This window comes from Cuculus canorus, chromosome 2, assembly GCF_017976375.1.
Source record: "Cuculus canorus isolate bCucCan1 chromosome 2, bCucCan1.pri, whole genome shotgun sequence".
NCBI lineage: Eukaryota > Metazoa > Chordata > Aves > Cuculiformes > Cuculidae > Cuculus > Cuculus canorus.
In genome coordinates this window covers 117,438,726-117,460,823 of record NC_071402.1, presented here as the reverse complement: position 1 = coordinate 117,460,823, position 22,098 = coordinate 117,438,726, and the positions used below count along the sequence as shown (strand labels likewise).

Sequence of the window (22,098 nt, the reverse complement as noted above, 5' to 3'; positions counted from 1 at the left end):
TTTATTCCAGAATGAAAAACAAGCACTATGAAGTTATTGACTGAGATTAATGTGGTGTCTTAAAATTGCATGCTTGGGAAGAATTCAGAGCTATATTTTTAGCTAATTAGGCCCAGTACATAGATATAGCCTCAGGTAATAATTGGACTCCTTGGGCTGCGTAGTAGAAATTTCTCAGGAAGAAAGAGGAAAGAAATGAAGAGGAATTAAATATTCTAGTTGCCCTGGTATTTAGAGTCACTTTACAAATGCTGTTCCAACTTCAAGGCTCTGTCAGCCTTTCTGTATTCTCCTTCCATGGTTTGTAACGTCTGAAAGAGCAATCCTATTCTACTTCTAAATCACAGCTAGGCAGTGTTGTGTTGGAAATACTTGTAAAGCAGAATCCTAGGCCATTAAGGGGTGAAAACACGAGTATTACTGATCATACAATCTGATCCTGTTGTACAGTGAGACACGTTCTGGAAAGTAGAAGACTTCTGTGCTTGGGGAGGAGAGTATGTTTTATTTTGTGTTTCATTCCTGTAAAACTGGCACTTAGATGTTTTGCATATGTGCCAGTGCAGTCTTTATATGCAAACAGAAGCACATATCAATTTGACTACTTTATTCTCAGCTCTTTAAAAGTGTTAGAATATAAATCTTTAAGAAAAAAAGATCAAATGCATACTTTGGCAGAAAGGCCTTGCTTCACTTTAATCCTCACAGTACTGGATCTGGAACAGGCAGCTGGACCCAGTTTTCCATCAAAAATGCTGTTTTCACACAGCAAGAGTATGGAAGAGTACATGTGGAACTTGTTCCACTGCTCATAAGTTACCTAAATACCTATGGCTGCAGATGTGAACATAATTCCTTTGCACTGTGGTTACGATGTTTCAGTAGGAGCTGGATGCTGAGATAGGAGCTGGAAGTTTAGCATACATTGCTATGTTAGTGAATGTTCAACGAACCTTTGGTAGTTTCCAGAGTGGTGAATTCTCTGCAATAAGTCGTCGGAGTAGCAAAATGTTAAACATAGCTGTTAAGTCCCTTTTATGAATCAAGCCTGAGCTCCCTTTGAAATTCTGATTAAGAAAATTTTGTTAGCCTGGCTTCCCATTGGTTTTGAGGTCAATTTAGAAACTGTGAACTACATCGTGATTCGGGTTAGATGATTATAACTGGATAAGTGGACAAATAATCCCCTTCAGTTTTACCTTTTTTTTTCCTCTCTCTCTCTTTTTTGATCTTTTTTTTTTTCTAAGGTACAGGTATTTAACAAGCCCAAGCTTTGTATTGTACTTTATGTATGAAAAGATAATCTTTAGAAGGTATCACGTTACTGAGGTAGTGGTAACACCCTAATTTCCCATTAGAAAAAGTAATAGAGACTGGTTTTGTTTAGTTTTGGGTCTTTTGGCCACATAGCAGTTTAGCAATGTTAATAGGCTTAAGGCATTGCACCTAGATTATTAGAATGAAACACTGTATTTAAATATTTTCCAGTACAGATTTAAAAACTGGATAAACTACAGTGAAATGCCAATAAAAAGAGTATCTGCTGGCCTTAGTGAAACAAAATTGGAATGATTTCCAAAGAAAGTAGAGCTAGAAAAGAGAAATATGTGTTCTACTTAATTAGAAAGGAGAAGCATTTTCACCAAAGGGAAAGAGATTGATTGGTTAATCTTCTGTAAAAGCTCAGATCAAAGACAGTAGTTCTTCAGTGCTTAAAGCACTCAAGAAATGCACAGCTATCTGCCTTTCCACTGCCATACCCTGAACAATTCCAACACTACAACGATAAGACGGACTTACTTAGAAAACACTTGTATTGCTGTGGTGAGAATCGCAGTGACTGCTTAAACTCATAGCTGGGTGGATCATTATTCTCAAAACTTTAGTGAGTCAGCTTTGTTCTTACATTCTTAAAATGCTGTGAATCAGTCTTGGGTTGTACATTCTCCCTTAAGACCACAGTGCTACTCCAGTTTGTTCTTGCTATAATCTATATAAACACAAATATAATCACAATACAAATAGAGAACTCATGTTTATCACTAATGCCAAAGTTCTGTGACTCGTTGAAGCGTAGCATTAGGTTAGGTAATTAGCAATCAAGTCTAGGTAACGAGCAGGATTTTTACTTATTAGTTAAAAATAAGGTCTCAAAGAAAGTAGCTAATGAAATCCCAGTTTGGCCTGGAATTTAATTGATTGAGGTGATCATGGTAGCCACCTACAGTGTCTTCCTCATCATGAACAGTATCACAAAAGTATCTGCTTCCCTAATTAATTTCCAGGGCAGCTGAAGGAAACACAGCATTCCCATTGCTTTCTGCTTGGAGTTAGTACAGCTGAGAGCTTTTTCTCACCTCTTGAAGTGTGTTGTAGAGGTGGTCTTTTGCACTGGTTTTGAGAGTTTTCAAGTATGTCGTTCAAAGGATTGTCCATATTGCTTCAGATGAGGCAAATCAGGAAGGCGTTTGTCTTGGGAAAAAAGTTTGGGGGGGAGGAAGGCGTTTTGTTAGTGAAATTGAAATTCACTTTTAACTAGCAGTGAAAATGGGAAGAGATCAGAAGGCTCGCTGTAGATAAGTTTGTTTGGTGAGAAAATTATTTTGCATTATGAAGCTGCATCTCTTATATATTGATTTCAGTATCAGTTATTATTCATGTATTTGCCATTAATTATAACACATAGCAACTATCCTTAGACTTCAAAACCAAAAGCTATTTGAAACTTTGTAGTGGACTAGGGCCTTAATGAAAATATTTCCATTTTCTAAACTTGAATAGCCTCAGCGTAAGGCAGAACATTACCGATGGCCTTTGTACAAAGGACAGCAAGATTAAAGATACAGAAGTAAGAATCTCAAACTTGTCAAGTGGGGCAGTTCTGATGAAATTTTTGCAATTCTTCTGAACACTTGGAGCAGCTCAGTTACTGAAACAGTTACTGTGGAAAACTATTGGGATGCTCTTAGGACTAAGAATATTGAGTTAGAAAGCATAATTTTTCCTTTTTTTTTTCCTTCTACTTTTCCATTATTTGACTAGGAAAACTGAGATGACTTTTTGTCTTGGCATTTTTGAGTCTATTACTTTTGAGACAAAAGCAATCAAGGAGTAACCGCTTCCTTGACTATAAAATTCTTGAATGTTTTTCATCTTCAGTTGTCCTCCCTCCTAAACTCTATTCTGCAATGTTCCCTTTCTCTTTCCTTCTCTTTCTCCTCCACTTTGCTTCTTGCCTTGGTCTGGCATATTTCTTTCTCTCCCACAAAGCATGATTTTTGTTTCTTTTCCTGTCTGCTCTAGTGATGCACTGGAGGATGTCACTGTACTTGCCTCTGGAGATTGACAGTAGGCAATATCTTGAGTAGGATTTCTTGAACATGTTGTATTATTAGAAAGATAAGCAGGTGGAAAAGGATCTTCAAACCAGCACATCTTGTCAGCTTTGGATGCACCAGGAGAGTAGGATAGTATCTGCTTTTTTTTTTTTTTTTTTTTTTTTTTTTTTAAATGAAATATGTTTTCAAGACTTTAGTTCACTCAGAGTTATTAACTATCTGTTCTTCTTGTGTTTTCACTCTAGAGCGTTTGTTTGTAAACTGTGAAACTCTGCAGTGGTACTATGATCTTAAGTGAACTTCTCAGTCTTTCTGTAATATTACTGAGTTTAGGTTTCTTGTGACAAACAAAAGTTATTATTTCTCAGACAACAGGCATAAGGGAACTAATATCCTGTGATGTCCTCTGTTGTGCAGCTGTGTTATGTTCTGATAAGGCAGAGTATAGTCCCACATTGATTAACTCTGCTATACACTCACTGTAGAAACTCGGTGTAAAATTTTAAAGTCAGTAAAAGGCAAAGCAATTAGCTTGAATTTGTAGGTGTTGTTGACAGGTTTTTTTTAAGTTCTATGTCTAATAAGCTTTTATTTCCCTTGAAAAATCAAGGTACTGAGATCTAAATGAATAGGACACAATGGCTTGACAGTCTCCTGTTCCTGTTGTGCAGCTGCCAGCCAGAGAATGCTTTATGTAGAAAAGCTGTAGAAAAACTGTAAAGGATGGATGGTTCAGTGCTTAACTTTTCTTTGGTTTCTAATGTCATCTTCTTGCCTTTCTTTTTCTAAGAAAGTTGGAAAGTAGGTGTGAGAATCTTACGTCCTACACCCAGCATTGGCTTTCCAGCTACAAGTACCACATGCTGCAGCAGCACGTTATCACTCTGATAGCAGAGGAAGAGCAGCCGCAGTCCCTTTTTTCACAAGCTGTCACACAAGCTGTGTTTTCACAAGACTGAATGTGCTGGTCCTGTGGCTAAAGAGTTCAGACTGAATTTGCTGTCCTTTTTGCAAATCAGTGATATTACAACAGGACTGTCAACCCCCTACAGAGGTAGTGGAGAAACCTTTGGTGGTGGTCTCCTTTTGTGCTCTATGAATAGGTGTGCAGGTTGGGTTTTTTGTTTTGTTTTGGTCTGAGTATCAATGGAGGGAATTGAAAAGCCTAGGAGAGAGGGAACCTTATTCTGTGTGGGAACCTTATTCTGTGTATGCCAGTGGATTATTTCTTCTTTGAATGTTTTTGTCTTGACATTTTTTTCTCTGTTTTATTGCCAGTTCTAAAGTTATCAGTAGTGCATTGCAATGTGGATCAAAATTGTACTTCTGTTATGGGAATATGACACTTTGATTAAGAGTGATGTCAGACTGTCTGCCATTTTAAAATCAGATTTGCAGCAGAAGCAGGGAAAAGGGTGAAATGTGCAATGCTTTTTCATTTGGTTCAAATTGAAGAGCGATGTTGAATTGGAAAATGCATTTATTCTTCATGATACTGTTTAGCAACTTCTGTCATGCTCTCTGCTTCTGTTCCTTGGTCTGTTCTACATGGAAGACTTCTAGTTCAATGGTCACTTCAACACATTTCAGATTTGAATCAGATGCTGTAGCCATGTTTTTAACCTCATCTGAATTTCTATTCTACTATTATCTTATAGATTGTGGTTTAGAGTATTTTTACCCACTTTAATGTCACTGACAAATCTACAATGTTTTCTGTCTCCTGGGTTCCCTGTAGGACCACCCTCATCTCTGCTTTTGTAACCTGCTTCCTGCCAACCTTTTTCTCTACTTGATAGTATAACAGGGTATACTGTGATATTACATTCTTCAGCCAATGGCCAGTCCTATGACTCTTCTTTTCCCTTGCAACTTTAAACATGTAACAGCCTCTGTGCTTTCTGTTTCCCAGCTTTGTTTTTTTGCTGGAACGTGCCATGTTACTCATTTATCTTTGTCTGTTCATCTCTGCCCAGGCAACCCTTCTGAAGCTGGAGACTGAAGAATGCTGAGTAAAAGTAATTTAAATTACAAACCATAGTTAGGGTATACTAAAGTATCTCTCCTGAGGTTTATTTCCAAATGTTAAAATTGTCTGAACTGTTAAAAGAGACAAAATTTGGGGGTGTACTATTCACCTTGTAGTGCTTCTACTCAGACAGTCAGATAGCCTGTGCTTAATCCGCAAAGTCCTTATTTTCTGGTAAGGGCTAAACATTTATTTTTTGGGGTTAAGGTCTTCCCTACTTGCAACAAGCTGTGCTGTACGTAAAGGTCTTTGTTTGTCAAAGATTGAGCCACTTCTGATCATGTAAGAAGCTCCTCAGGGGCTGTTCTTCCAGTCTGTGGACTGGAGCAGTGGATATAGGCTTCTCCTCCCTTTTTCCCATCCACGTGTGTCTTTGGGCAACTGTTTCTGTATTATCCACTCCCATGGTTTCTTGAGATCCGAGTCAGAATTCCTCTTCAACCTGCAACTCTTCAGTGACATTACGAAGAAAATAATAAAACCCCCGCTTCTGTGTTGTTAATGCTGACTTTACTGCGTTCAGGTTCATCCAGGGTTCCCAAACCACACCAAAAGTTTTGGATAGTTTCCTGCACATCCAGTTCTGTTTTACTAAGCAGTTGCTACAGACAGTTGGCTTGTGAAGATAAAAAGGTTTGAAAATGCTTATTAGCAATCTAAGTCTCTATTGTGTTTTTAATAGGGCCTCCTGAAGAAGTGTTATTCTGCCAAGGCTGCATACCTGTTCCAGCAGGACAAGTTCTACGATGTCAGCTATGACACTGGTGACAAGTCCATTCAGTGCAGCAGGCGTCCAGATGCGTTCAAATTCTGGCTGATGTGGAAAGCATTGGGAACCACAGGCCTTGAGGAAAGAGTAAACAGGGCACTGGCCTTGGCTAGGTATGGCCTCACAGTTTTTTTTTCAGTCTAGTCTGTTTAGTTGACTGAAATGTTGACACTACTCATACTCTCTATCCTGGAAAAGACCACATCATAACTTCTTTCCCCCTCACCTTTTGTTTGTGTATAATTGGAGGAATTAATTACAGTAATAATTAGTGTTACTACATTTGCTACTGTATTTAGTAATAATTATTGCTTTCAGGAAGAAGCGTAAGTGTTGGTAAACATTGACAATCTAATTTGGATTTCTATCTGGTTTGTTTAACATCTATGTTACCTTAAGCAGATGTCAGACAGATTTTCCAGTACACTCTCTTCTAATTCCTAACTGTGTATTCTGATGTTAATGTAAGAGAAGCCCTACATGGCAAGCGCTGAGCCCTGTCTAGAAAGAAATAATTATCCATTCTTCTGTTTACATATAACTGAAGAAAAGCAGGAAGCTGATGTGGGGAAATTCGTGTGAAGACACTGTTAATGTTAGAATGGAGTAGTGTTATATAAAGGCATATTGGTCTGAGAGACTGCTTTTTTTTTTTCTCCACAAGTTTGCTGAATTTCTTAATGGTTATGGTATTTTTTTGCTTGCAATCTTCCCTTCACTCACTCTGTGCAATTTCACTAAGCTTTTGGTCTTGCAGAGCTGTATTTCACAAGTGAATTCTGCAAATCTTTTGGTAGAAAGTGTTTCTGAAGTGGTGGTGATGTCTCAGTTTCTGTGAAGAAACTTCCATACACAGGTTGCTTTGTCTTCGGATAGAAGAAATAATATTGAAATAAGATAATGGCCCATTAAAAAACAGTCACTTGAAGTATCTTATTTGTTCAGAATTTATACAAGATAAACCATAATGAAATCTTCACCAGTTCCTGGGCTAGCTACAGACTACCATAAGTAAAATGATTAATATTGAAAAGCAGTCACCTATATAATACTGCCACTTTATGTTTGATATGAACCACCAAATTGAAAATAATTGAATGTTTACTCTGGTGAAAGTTAAAGGAATAACTTCACTTAAATGAACTCTCTTAAATAAAAGGTAAAGATGCCTATGACCTAAACCCAGAGTGGATTTAAAAAGGAATAAAAAAGAAGCAAACCCAGAAAGCCCCAAATGAGCTGTGGCTTTTTTTCTGTATTTTACATTTCTAAGCCACTCATTGTTTGGCTGGTTAAGTGTTGCTTGATATCTTCTGGTTGAATTGTACCTTGTTTTGTTCCGAAGCACTGTACTGTTCTGTATCTGTAAAGAGTAGGTAATTCATTCCACTGTCAGTAGGAGAATTCAGCCTTATCAAGGTCACTGGCCAAGGTCATTTGACTGAGACTATAGTGATTAATGACCTTTCTGGGATCAATATTTTCTTTGAACGTTAGGATTCAGCTGGTAGAGCTTCTAAGGAGTGACTGGATTGTCTCTTCTTTTTTCTTTAAGAAGAAATCTAATTCTTAGTCATTATCTGATGTAGTATATTCTTTACAGTAGCTGCATTGCTGTCTTGAGTTTGCGTTGGCATGGGCACTGTGTGGCTGTGACACCAAGTTTACTGGGCACTATGCCAGGTTTCCTGACTACTCAACAGCTGTTCAGCCTTTCTCCTGATTTGTTACAGTAGTTTTTACTTTGGCATTGCAAAGATAGTATTTCAGCCTTCCTGAACCCAGGCCTGGATCAATTCTGGAGCTAGTCCACTCACTTTAGAACTTAAGAACAAGATTACTTTTTAATTTCTTCCATGGCCAGACGGTTACAAAGTTTTTGGGTAATTGCAGGCATGTATTTCTGTTGGATCAAACTTTGCTTATTGGTTATTCTGTTAATTTCTTCTTGTTCTGTACATGAGTCATGTTTTCAGTATATTAGATATCCCAGGAACATTGTGATGCTACCTATTTGGAAAAGCTTATTTTTAAAATAACTACAGTAGAGCATCCTACTGATCACTTCAGAACTTTTTTTCCAAGTATTTTTGATGCAAAGATGTTGCTTTATGAAGTGCACTAAAAAGAATATAGAAGTAAACTGCTTTTAGAATACAACTATAACCACCTCTGCATTTTATGTTTTAGCATCTCTTTGCAGTTTTTCTGCCTGATTCCTCTTCTCACTCCCACTCTCAGCAGACATACGTCTACTTTCACTGCAGATCTCCACCCCTTATTTTCTGCAAGGCTTAATCATAGCAAATACCACTTCTCTGTGCACTCCAGTCCTCACTGAGACTTCAGCCCTTCTGACTTTCTACAGCTGTGACAAGATAATAAAACTCCACTGTCAACTGTGGAAAGATGCACAGAGTAAATTGCTCCACTGCTGTCAAATGGTCCTGGCAAGATAAATCATGGGTGATGGATTTTCTAATGGCTGCCTTCTTAGGCTATTGGCAATGTAGTTAAGAACGTGATTAACAGTGTTGCGAGTTTGACTGACATCAGATATCCTTTGTCAGATGGTGGTGTGGAAGAAAGGGAGTTGTGGTAAGAGGGAAGGGTATTAGGTACGGTAAATTAACTCGAACAATTCAAGACCTCAAAAAAAAAAAAAGAAAGGTGATCATGCCTTGATTTTTTTTTTATTTATTTATTCAAAAAAAAACCAAACTGAAGGCTGCTGTCTTGTGAATAGCCTGCTGATTTTGCTGAATTTTGGTTTTATGGTGCAGACAAGTATCTTCTAATCAACAAGACAAAACCACTGAGCTTGTTTTACTTAAGACAATTCCCCTACAGGAACAGGTTCTCCTTTACTTATTCACGTGATACCTACCTTCCTACTTACCAGCCAGGTAACAAATGAATGCACACAGTGGGATCTAAATGGTCATGGCAGAAAATGAGAGAAAACTTCTCAATAGTGCGCAGCACAGTAGAAGTCGTGGAGCTGCTTGTTGTGGAAACTGGCCCTCTACCACTGCAATCGTTTTGCAGGGACGTGTGCTAAGAGGTAGTGAGTCACATCGCCAATACTTGTTAATGATCAGCAACGTGATAACTCCCCGTGCTCGGTTTTGAAAAATGTATACCATCTAGGGTATTGTTTACTGTCTCCCTAGCCAACCTGTTTCTGCAGCACATCTGCTGAATAGCAGGCATTGCAGATACAACTGTGCTAGAGGTGTCCCTATGGGGACAGGTTTCAGGCATGTGGACAGGCCCGAAGAGGGTTATTTTGATGATACTTTTCTTCCTTGAGTAGTGGTTAAAAGAATTTTGTGTGATAACCAGTAATGCAGCTGCAGGCAGGAAAATGTCAAATAAATGCAACAAAAAGAACAAATTGTACACAGTTTAACTGCGTCAGTTTAATTACTGCTAGACAGCAAAGTCTTCATGTAGAAGACCACAATTCTGTTGAAATGGAGATGCTGTATGAATTTGAGGTGATTTTTTTTGAGTTTTCCTTGTGAAGTCTTGAAGAGGGTGAGAGAAAGAAAAAAAAGAAAAGACAATTCTCAGCTATGTTGAAGTGTCCTCTTTGCTTCAGAATACATGTGTGATGTGTGCCATGGCAAAGTTGAAGTCATGTTTTAAAAAAAATTCTCTAAATTGAAGCTGCCTGAATCAAAATGTTTTATTCAAACCCATCTACCTGTCGAAGGCTTCTGTGTTTTTCATGCTGACAGGTGAAAGAGAAAAGAAATACTTATTTCAATGTATTGTTAGCATAGGATGGACAGGGATTATTGTGCATTAGTAGTGACTTACTGAATGGAAGTGTGTGCTGTTACGTACAATATAGGACAAGGACAGTACTGGAGAAATCACTGGGCTTGAAGTATGGGGAAACTTCTAAATTCTGGGCTGAACTGAAAGATCCCAGTGAAAGTGGTAGTACAAGAAATGTTAGGATGACCATGAAATAACATGGCAGCAGAGCAGCAGCACTTGAGCAAAAGAGGTGGAGGAATTAATTTGTAGAGAACATCAGTGGAAATTTGCATTGGGAAAGTTCACAGCCTGATGCAAATAGGATCAGTTTGTGCCATGTGGCTCCACAGAAAATCTGTGCCCAAGGACACAATTTGGCCTCATGTCAGTGCTCCTTGGCTGGCAGTAGCTTTCATTTGTTTCCACAAACGGATAGCTACTGCATTTTCACAGCAGGTAGAAATGAAATTTAACTCCATGGTTCCTTGGCAGGGGGGAGAGGGAAAGAAAAAAAAGAAGGACAAAACATAATGTGTATGTATTCAGGACCTTTTTCATTGTCTCTATTATTTTGTTCTGTGCTTTAAACCCTGCATTTTTAATTACAGATATCTAGTGGAGGAAATTAAGAAGAGAGAGGGTTTCCAGCTTCTTTTGGAGGTAAGTGAAGATGGAACTCAACTGTTGTTGTTGTGGGGTGGGTTTTGTCTATTGCTTGATTTTTGTTTTTTATAGCTCATTGCTAATTTGCATTTTAAGTATATAATTTAATAAGCTTTATGTATGGAGATACACAGATATGATAGAACACACATAGCATACTCTGTATTCCCCACCATCATTCTACATATTTTCCTAGCTTCTGGGCCCGTATTACCTCAGGGAGTGTAGATGGAACACTTTTCTGTGAAAATGAAGAATCTGGCTGCGAAAAAGCAGTGCTTGCCAGACTTACGGATAAGACTGTGTGCTGGATGGGAGAAGATTTTGATCCTAAGAGTGGACTTTTCATCATCAACGTCTGTGTTTTTTTTCTTTAATTTTGTTTCTACACTCAGGTTCCAAAAAAGTACCCCAAAGTACCTCATCTTTGCTAAGCCTTTCCGCTTTTTACCTGTTGGTGATCTTCCTTGGGAAAGAGTGAGAAAAGGGGGCAGAGCTGAAGTGCCTTTTTTTTTTTGCTCCTATCCTCAGCTTTGTGATTAATAAGGCTAATAACAAGGGGTGTTGCAATGACCTGTTATTTTTAGAAAGACCTTCTGCATTGTTGGAAATGTATGTGTGTGAAACACAGCTGGATAGGTAGTGTGGGGAGGAAGAGAGCCTGTGGAGGTGGAAGGAAGTGCGTGCCGCACATGGAGACTTACAAACCGTAACATCACAGATTTTGATTTACTCTTGCTGATGACATGAGCATTCCAGGTTAGGGTAGAAGAAATAGGAAATATAAAAAATACTTTATGCTATTCATACAATATGAATTTTTCCCTTCAACTCTGAAAACTGGTAATTTGAAAGTGCATTCTGGGATACTACATGAATTGGAGAATTCTGGGCCAGCAGCACATGATGGGGTTACTAAAGTGGCAAGTCTGCTGAAAACTCAGTTCTCCATTATTGTAGAGGTTAGCAGATAGCCTAGATCTACTGTGCATGTGAAAGCTGTTGGTGAGAGCAGAGACTGCTGTGTAGTTCCTGCAGGAACAGGGTGCCTGCATTAAAAGTGGGATTATAGGGAGTGCTATACTGTGTGCTCTGAGAAGGAAGTTGAGCAAGGCTTAAGAAAAAGTTTTCAGGAGTGCAAGGGGATAACCAATTAAAAGTCTGAAAAAAGGCTGCTGGGAGACAGCTAGGCTTAGTTATGTGGGCTCTTTCTGAAAGGAAGTTGGACTTTGGATAAGAAGCTCTGGAAGATGATTCTCAGTACATGCAGTGAGGAGAGTCCTGTGATGAGAACCACTCTGTAGCCTGGGAATGCCACTTGTGCTTGAGTCATCTTGCATTCTTCTGTGGTATAATTGCCTGCCTGTTTGGGTAAGAGCTGTGGCAAGATAACCAGAAGTGGTGTGAAGCATGGCTGGGGATAGTTAAGTTTTTCTAGGATTTTCAGAGGGGGATGATGTATTTGATGTGTGAAAGGAAACTGAGATAATCGAGAAGGCAATATAGGCAATGCAGCAATATGGTAATATATGCCATCTGTCTCCTCCTGCCATCTCATTTTAAATAGTTTTAAAATAAACCTGTAACAGCAAGCTAGTGCTTGTGCTCGTGAGGAAGCTGCTGCCTTTTCAAGGTCTGTGTTTATGTGTGTACTCAATGCATGCTCTTTGGGGAAAGAAATGAGACTTTAAGAGCTGAGCTTTATTTCATTCAGTGACAGCAGGTGGCAGGTTTGCAGCTCTCTTCCTGCTGACAATGATATTCTTCTTGATGATTAAATTGTATTTAATGCATTCTTTGAAGCGAGGCGGAAAATGATATGAGCAGTTCCCAGTGCCCTTTCATGAAAGAACATGTCTCAGCTGGTGGGCTGTCCTTGTTCAGGAGACTGCCCGGGATTGTAATAACAGCCGCATACACAGTGGGGCAGAGAGATGGTGTGACCCAGCTACCAGGCTCCCTTTTAACTTCTGTTTTTTTCCTTTCAACCAATACTAATGAGGATGACTTGTGGGAGGGGAGAGGGGTGTGTGAGTTTATGAGCGGTGTTATAATCTAGACCCCAGTTAAATACTGTGTTGCAAATAATGTAGGTCAAGATTGACCGAGTGATTTTATGGATATTGTTGGATGGGATTAGATGGCACGTCTATTCCTCATGCTATTGCTACCTGTGCAGGTGAAAGAAAAAAAAATGTTCCAAATTTACAGGAATTATTGAGAGACCTCAGGCTGATCTGCTGGAAACATTTTCTCAATCGTATATGAAACACAATCTCATAAGCACAAAATGCCTTATTCAATAATGAATAGTGAACAGCCATTCTTGTTGGGAGCCTTGCAACTAACCCTCTGCTAGGTTTAAAGGCAAAATTTCTCTGGAAGGGAAGCAGAGATGTGCCTCAATCTTTGCTCAAAAGGCCTGCTTAGATATTGGACAAGATACATCTATGATATGGCACATACCCTGCAAGTGGTCCTGAGATTCTTATAAAAAGGTGGAAACTGAGAAAGCCAGCATTAACTCCAACACTGCATAGTGTGCTATATGATAAAAAAGGAGATTGGCATTGGTCAGTAGAAAATGACTAGGTGTGCAAGTGTTAAATGGTGACAAAAACTGAGTTTGTGTGTTTTCTGTGAAATGCATCATAGGAAATTTCCAATTTGTTTTTAGAAAACAACACTTAAATTGTATTCTCTTTAAAGTTACTACAATCTTGAATTGTGGAAGTTAGGTCTCTGTGCCTCTCCTGCACTTTTTTCCTAACCAAAGTTTTAGTGAGCAATGAAGAACTAAATATGTATATAAGAACAAGAACAGAAAAAGGAACCTTTTCCTTTTTGTGGCAGCAGGAACTGTATGATATGAAAACTATTTCTAGTTTCAAGAAGGGGGAACAAAAAGTGAGTTGGAGAAAAATAAAGCAGAACTTTTGGACAAGCTATAATGTGTAACAAATAGGACAGGAATACATCTCATAAGCAATCATTTGTTCTCTTGTTTAGCCGGAGTATGCAAACATTTGCTTTTGGTACATTCCACCAAGCTTAAGGAAAATGGAGGATGGACCTGAATTTTGGCAGAAGTTGCACCAGGTGAGTGTCATATGAACAGTGTTATCTGTAGCTTAACAATTTGTCTGTGTGCCACAGAAGAATGTGAAGAAGCCCTTGGCTTTGCTCAGTGTTTACCTATCAGTCAAATGGAGATTTAATCCTTAAATAGATGTTGGTAGGATTTAAATTTGTTCTCCGTTTAGACAAGGCTAATTATTTTTCCCTTAATGTAAGAGATGCAGGCATTTACAAGTATTCAGCTTACTATCGAAGCTGTTAGTGGCTGGCAGAACTGAGAGAAGAGAAACAGTTTTGTCTGCATCTTGTCTAGACAGAGTATTCATTACCTGTTTCAGACACTTAATGCTGCCCTTGGAACTTGTCTTGTGTTATCTATGATAATCTGTGATAATGCAAATAAGGAACTGCTTAAGAATACATTTCTGATGTTAAACAACCCATAAATAACAACAGGAATACAATGGGGAAAAATTATTTGTATTTTGGTAACTCTTTGCCATCCTGGAAGAAAATCATGAACATCTTGAAAAAAGCAACAGTAAAATTTTGAAGTTACTAGTGGGGAATCGGTAGTTAAGACTTAATTTAGAGGCCAATAGACCCTGTGGTATTATGCTTTACTGCGTAAGCTGTTCTGTGAGGAATTGAATCTAATTCATTGTTTCCTCCTCTCATCAGCAGCTCTGAGGTTCTGCATTTATTTTTTCCTAGAATTTGCTACTAGAAATTTAAACTAGAACATAGATGTGCATACAATATGCATGCTTGCATGTGGTATACATACTGTATGTACATGCTATACATACTATAGCTACATGCATACTTCCTATAATGTCTGCTCTCCTTTCAGTAGGTTTCCTTTCACATTAATTTATTTCAGATTATGCTGGATGTTAGTGTTTTTAAGGATGAGGTCCTCCTTAACCCTGGCTGTATTGTTTTGGAAGGTATATTGAACTTTTGCAGCACAAACCTATGCATGCAAAGTCAGTCACTGGGTGGAGACAAGGGTTTTGCATTTGCCGTGCTTTCACAAAGCGTATCTGGGTAATGATCCTTTCATATGGGGCTTCCCTACCTCTTGTTAAAGACCTATATGTATATATGTATAGATACACACACACATAAAGAGTGAGGGTTTGGAAAGGAGCAGTGAGAAGACATCGAAGAAATAATGCTACGACTGCCACTTTTTTGATTTATGTATGCTACAGAAAGGACTGAGAAGGGAAGAGATGAAGCACAGCGAAACGATTTGAGCACATATATTTTTCAGTGGCTTTTTGAGTGCAACTTAGTGATTCTTTGCTCTGCTGCTCTATGTTGCTTCCAGTCAGGGTGAGCAGTACGTGCCTGGCTTTATTTTATGTACTGGTCTGTATAGACTAACATTTAAAATGCAGATTTCTTAGCTAGTCTTCTATGAGAGGGCACTCGAAGGGAAAGGAGCTTGTGTACAGTTTCTCCCAAGAACTGAGCACCGCTGCAGATCTCATCCACTCTTTTCATGGGCAAGGCGGCATTTTCTTGATTCTTATGCCTCGTCTGATGGAGACTAAGAAAACCAAAATCTTAAAACATAATCTATTCCCCTCCTCCCCATGTAAGGCCAAATGAAAATCTACTGCAAAAGAGACGAAAACTTTATAGCAAAACAAAGCACTGAATAACTCAAATTTCTGTCTGTGGGGATGGGTAGAGGTAGTAACAAATAGTGACTGTAGTTACATTGCTTTCGGAATTGCTGGGAAGTTCTTTGACGCTACAGAAACGTACCTGTTACACAACTAAAATTTGTTATTTCACCTCCCTGATTCTCTACAGGGACAAGATCAGGTTTACTTTCCTTTTTGGATGCTGAGGGCCAGTTCAGCAAACAGCATATGTCAGTGAGCAGATGAGATGACAGCACTGGGTCACAAAAAATAAGGCTGACTTGACTTTTCCAGCTAATATCAATTTGTTCTCACATTGCTGATGCAAACAACATAGTCATTATATTAGTATTGCATTAATCAGTACAAATATATGGCTGAGCAAGGAGGAATGCATCCTGATCAGCAAGGTGCAAGTGATAAGAAGATGAAGACTGGAGAGATTGTTGCATTATGGCATTGACAAGCAGATAGGGTGTGTACAGTTTCTTGACCGCAGGTGCTTCCTGAGTATTTCCATCATTTCACTAAAAGGAGCATTAAATGTTTTAATTCACAATTTGTCTTTCCACACAATATTTTTACATCACAGTTATTCTGTTTATCCAGAGATCAATCTTCCTTTTTGTTGACCTGCATATCTGACAATAATTAAGGAAATGTATGTCTTAAAATCCTTTAAGCAAGTAATTGATTTTATTCAACTGCTTGTTCAGCCATATTGTTCGAAATAACATGCTGTCTTCTAAGGCTAGTTATGTGGATTTTAGTGCTGGTGAAAGTTGATAAGCAAACAGCTCTGATCTCAAGTCATCAGCTTCATGAAGAATTTGCATAGTCCTATGTAAAATAACCCTAAAGGTTTGCTGTTCTGGCTCTTCTCCAACTTCATGGCCCACTTTATGTGGAAATGTATCAGGACTGACTGGATTGCAGCATTATACCAGATTCTGATGTTAGGCTTCCTACTGTCCTACATAAACTGTGACTCTCAGAAGCTTTTTGTGTGTGTGTGTTGGGGAGTGGTGGTGGTGTGCTTTTGATTTGTTTCTTTTAAGTTCTGGGGCCCTAGACTTCAGAAGTAAAAAGTTTCCCCTCTTGGGTGTCTCTTCCCCTCTTCTGAGTCTCCCACATGCAAAACATGTGATAGGAAAGAGCAGCCTGAAGGATTTCAGACAGCCATTAGCTGGTCATTTGAGTCATCACCTGAATACTTTAGGGAAGGAGGAGCAACATGGTAGTGGAGAAGTAAAGAACAACATAAATAGTACATTACTCTGTTACCCAGTGAAACTGAGAATTCTGTGAACATCTGCAGTCTTACAACACATCTTTTGTGTTTGCAGCAGGATTTGGCTGTATAGTGGAACTGGTTTTATAGGTAGTATAGGAAAGCTTTGGATGCAGTTGAGTTGCCTAAGATAGTCCTTACTCTGAACATTTTTCAGTACTTTAAGTTCATAGTAGATGGCATAACCTGGGAAGGAAGCTCTGATGTAAGGTGTTTTTCAGTGACATTATTCACAAGTAAGTGAAGAGGGATTTCTTCTTGTAGAAACCAGACAAGTGAGCACTCTGTGGTAATTGGAGAGGTGCTGTTACATTCAACTAGAAATATTTCTAAGTGGTGTTATTTTGTCATTGCAAACTCGGGGCAGTTGTCTCTGACCTGGAACTGACATAACTAATGGGATGGAGGCACAAACCTTGCAAGGGCTTTGCTAGGGCTGTACGTGCCCCCTAGTGGTGTTTTTACTCCGCTTAAGACACAGTGTTAAGATCTACATTGTTTACTGCTGAGGATGGTCAGTGTGTCACAGAGTCAGTGAGAAAAGTTTAACTGTAAATTAAAAACCAGAGATAGAGGTGAGGGAAGAAGTAAAAAATGTAAGCCCAGACCATTCCAATTTTCATATTTTTCCATAACTATAAATATCTATGCATATTCTGACTTGTAAAAATCTTCTCTTTGTAAAAGGGAGCTTTTTCACCTTATGCTGAAGTGTCTCCGGATGATGCCTGTTGGAGATAACAATGCCAAATTAGCTGTTTGTTAGTAATACTTCCTCTGAAAAGCCTCCTGGCAGTGTAGAGAGTGCTAGGGTACAAGGAAGGGTTTGGAGGGATGGTCTGGAATAACTGTTGCTGTCCTGTTGCTAAGCCAACCTGCCAGCCTTGCCTTATGCATTCTGGATCAGGTTGTAATTTGCCCAAACTCAGTGTGGTCTAGAGGACTAGGAAGGAGACATAGAAGTAACCATCTTTAACAGAGCCCTCCTCCTGTGGGAGCCTGGCTTTGCTGAAGGTTCTGGAGCATAACTGTAGGTGAACTACTGCATATTCATATTGAATGCAGTTCAGTTAAGGTTAGTGGTGCATTGCTAAGTACCACTTTAGACCTCAAAATCTGGGCCAAAAAAAAATTCAGTAGGTTCCTGGTAGCTCTTTTATATTTTCCTCATCTAGAGTTCTAAACGACAGATGTTGGAGCACCTGAAGAGGGCCTACAAGAGAGTTGGAGAGGGACTTTTTACAGAGGCTTGTAGTGATAGGACTAGGGGCAATGGCTATAAATTGGAGAGGGGCAGATTTAGACCAGACATAAGGAGGAACTTCTTTCTGATGAGGGTGGTGAGGCACTGGAACAGGTTGCTCAGGGAAGTTGGATGGGGCCTTGGGCAACCTGATCTGATGGAACATATCCCTGCCTATCGCAGGGGAGTTGGATCTAGGTGATCTTTAAGGTCCCTTCCAACCCAAACTATTCTATGATTCTACGGAGTATCAGATTTCCAGTGGCTCAGTAAAGCTTTTATACATGATTAGTTTCAGTGACTCAATATTCTAGCCTCTCAGTCTCAGACTATACTTACACGGCGGGTTTGGCGTCATTCTTTTTGTTGTTGTTGTTTTCTTTGCTTCCTGCTCTTTTGTGGATTTTTGGCCAAATAATATAAAATTTATTTGCTATATTGGAATGCTCAGGATATAGTTTCCTTCTAAACCCTGTAGAGCTTGGAATATCATTTTTACCCCTCTCCTCTTTTGTAAAAAGTATGCTTATTCCTGCCAGCCCCCCCCCCCCCACTTAAGAGAAGAATATAGCTGTCTACTATTTGAAGGCGTATTTGTAAAATAGCCTGTCATGCTGACTGGTGTTGTGATATATTTATATAATGAGGGGTTTCATATCAAAGCAGAAATGCAAGGAGGTTGGAGTGGTGTTGCCTTGGCAACCTCTGAATCTTGTGGTCTTTGTGGTATAAATCAAACACTAATCAAGGACCTGATTCAGTATTCTTTATGTATTCAAAATACCGATTTACTATGGTTTGAGATTTGAATAGGAAGGGAAAACAAGACCTCCAATTGGTTGTATTAATAATGTTTGGAACAAGAGAAAAATGACGTGGACCATAACCGCAAGAGGTTTATGCACAGGAAAGGTCCCCAACATATCACTGGAAGTGTATTTTGCATGCAAAATGTTCCTTGAATGCTTGCCGCCTAATATATGCTATACATTGAGTTTTTCTTATACTTGAGTAAGAAGACAATTAAACAGTATTTTAATGTGTGTTTGAAGAGTAATGGTAGAGATCCATTTCTGTGGATTTTGCTTACATGAGTAATTTTTAAAGTAACAAGTAGCCTACTGGCTCTAGCACCTAGCTCTATTTGACATGAGTTTCAGTGGAGGGCCACAAACAACAGGAAAATCAATGATAAGATTTATGCAGTAGTATATGGGATTTAGATTGGCTAAATCATTGTGACTGACAGACCTAGAGCTGTTCATCCGTCATTTGTGAATACTGTATGTTAATGTAATTGTTTCTGATCCCATGTGCACCGAAATAATGTCAACATGTAGAAATGCGTTTGGAAAAGAATGGAAGGAAAGATAGCAGGCCAAGTTCTGGGGATTTTTTTCCGATATGTGAGGATTTGTTAAGAGATGGTGCCATCCCCTAGCCTTTTTGCTTTCTGTCAAAGCAATTTACAAATCTGTTGTGAACATCAAGAAACAAAAGTCTACAAGTAGAAGAGATCGCTTTGGTCTTAAAGAAAGACCTTCCATGGGAATGGATTGTCATTTTGGGGAATCAGATGAGGACCTCAGTCTGAAGAAATTTTGTTTGTCAGGGAAATCCTTAGGGTTAACGAAAGCTCCAGATTCATTCTATGTAAGTTGAGGCACTTATCCAAGGAAGCCGCTAAAAGGAATAGGCACAGTTTCCCTACAACTTTAGCACCGAGAAAGAAAAGGGGAATTACAGGTCATGACTCAGCCACCTGAAGTCAGAACCACCCTTGGAAAAGGCTTGTCTGGCTTTATTATTCAGGAGAGGAACTTTAGGGATGCCAGGATCTTAGGTCAGTTTCCTTGGTTCATAAACACAAGTACAAAGAACCCAAAGCTAAATCCTGAGTGTGCTGTGTGCTGATTTAGACCTCTATTTGACAGGCTTCCAGAGGGAAGAGCTGCAAAATCTCCTAATTCAGTGGGCCCAGATGAGTTCTCGGTATTGTGTTCAAGAGGGGCAGAAATGCAGCAGTCTTGGAGAGATGAGAGCAGGAGGCCCAGTGGAGGTAGGGCTGCAGGCAGGGACCTTAAAGGAGAGAAGGATAATAAGCCCTGAAACCACAAAATGAGTAATACAATAATAACCAGGACTTATGTCGTGGTGTGCCCATTCCTCAGCAGAGGATGGTGCTCAGAAATTTAATAATACAATAAGTAGTTACTTGTAAAAGTAACAACATCTCTTGTTTTGCAACTAATAGTACATAATATACAATAGCAGATGAATAAAATCTTTGTATTTTGGCTGCATATAAATGACTGTTAAGCAGAGATCTGAACTCTGATAAATGAGAAGAAACAGTACAGTGGAATACAATAGCAGAGGAAAATGATAGCAGTGTTTCAGCACCTTGTTAATGAGGGATTTGCACACTTTCACTTTTAATATATTTTTCTGCAGTTTTATGTAATTCATCAGTACAAAGTGTCTGTAGCTGTTAATTAAAAAAGATATTTCGCATGATGTTGTTTTAAATGTCTTCTCCATTGATTTGAGTTGTAAAAACACAAAAATAGTATGCCTTTTAAAAAGAATTTACTTCAAAATAGAATAGTGTCTGAATGCATATCTGCACATAACTGGAATTTATTTATTTGTTCTGTTATATGTATTCTTGCATGAGTACTGAAGTAGTAGTGCTAGATTAAGAGGCCAAATTCACTGTTAAAGTCTCCATCAGAAGTAGCGATCAATGCATTTTACATTAGTGGTGTCCATCTCACCTTGGCATTAGGCTCAGGTGCTAGCAACGCTTCAGCATGTATTTTACAGTGGTGAGGTTGTACACCTGCTTAACTTTCAGCCACATATAATGGTTTGTGAGACTCACCTGATCTTGTGCTTGCTCTTTCATTGTGTGACTGGCATATTAGATGTGTGTATGGAAATAGAAAGGAGCTGTATTTGCATGGCTATGTTGTGACCTACAGTATGTAAGAAGTCAAGCAAAGATGTGGACTTCTCCGAGTCCATGCATTTTGTAATAGTCTTAAGTGATATTTTAGTAATTCATGATATGTCAGTTGTAGAGATTTCTGTTTGAGCTCTCTGCTTTGCCCCTCTTCCAGCCTGGCTTTTCAGGTATTGGTAGTACCAGTTTGGCTCCAGTTAAAAACAGTGCTATTCATGCAGATATCCTTGCTTTTTTTAATGTCAGTGGTACTTCTTCACTTCAGGCAAATAGGCAAGAGCCAACATTACTGAATTACCGTCTACTTCATTTTAACCATCTGTGTTCTGACCTTTGGATAGCTGGATATTTCTATGCTACCCCTCAGTCCCTTCCCAGACTTGTAATAACAGGTGATATCTTGAACTGGTGGTATTTACATCCCACCCAGCGATAATAACACACCTATGAGCAAAACATCTCCATTGTAAGAGCAGTGTTACAAAGCTGCTAAAACTACTCCTCAATTCTCAGAATAAAGAGAAGAAACCCAAATGGCATTGCTGCTATATGCTTTACCAGATGAGAATGCAGGGCAACTTTTGTCAGCGACTTAACATTGAGCATGTTCAAGGCCCACTGGGGACTGAGGTCTATTGATCCTTAGTGCTCAGCCTACAGAAATGATCGAAACTGTGGGGAACGGGTCTGCTGCAAGTCCATATGTTGCATTCAGGCTGAACAAGTATTTCATCTTCCCCGAGCCACCTGCCGAGAAGGTTTGCTCAGATCTCCAGAGTTGAAGTAGGTTTCACACTAGTTGTTTCTTGCTTGAAATCCTTTTAAGGATAATGGAGGGTCCAGTCGTTTCTCCATGTGGTAATACACCTAATGGTAAGAGATGAAGCTGGAGGGGGGGAGATTAGACAAAATGGAGAAAAATATTGTGAGGAAATAAAATCATGAGAGACTTGACAGATTCAAAGTAAAGCACCCAAACCTTCCAGGGAGATCAATGCAAGATGTAGTTTCATCACAGTATGTAATGAAGGTACCTTAGTTAGCTCAGATACTAGGAGTGGCGTGGCCATAGGTATGTATGGTACTTAATGCGAGTTAAAAACTGTCTCACTAGGACTAGTTTGCTAACATGACTGTTCTTTCAGGACCCAAGTGACTCACTTACAATACTGGGGCATTTTTTTTGTACGTGTACTTCCTTGTTACAGGGGAAGCTTAGGTTCCACTTGCCCAATATCTTAAAAATTTTGCATGCTGCCTTGCTAAAACATGAGTGTCATCCTAGCTTTCTAGCTA

General features: G+C 39.1%; 1 protein-coding gene across 6 annotated transcripts in view; it reads left to right on the top strand.

Moving 5' to 3' along the window:
- The window catches only part of GADL1 (glutamate decarboxylase like 1), a 158,218-nt gene that overhangs the window by 107,059 nt on the left and 29,061 nt on the right, over positions 1-22,098 (top strand). For all 6 annotated transcript variants that reach the window (XM_054060222.1, XM_054060221.1, XM_054060220.1 and 3 more), the window contains exons 12-14: positions 6,050-6,249; positions 10,513-10,564; positions 13,577-13,666. In XM_054060222.1, coding sequence (XP_053916197.1) covers positions 6,050-6,249; positions 10,513-10,564; positions 13,577-13,666 — 342 coding nt within the window. The remainder of the gene's footprint in view (positions 1-6,049; positions 6,250-10,512; positions 10,565-13,576; positions 13,667-22,098) is intronic.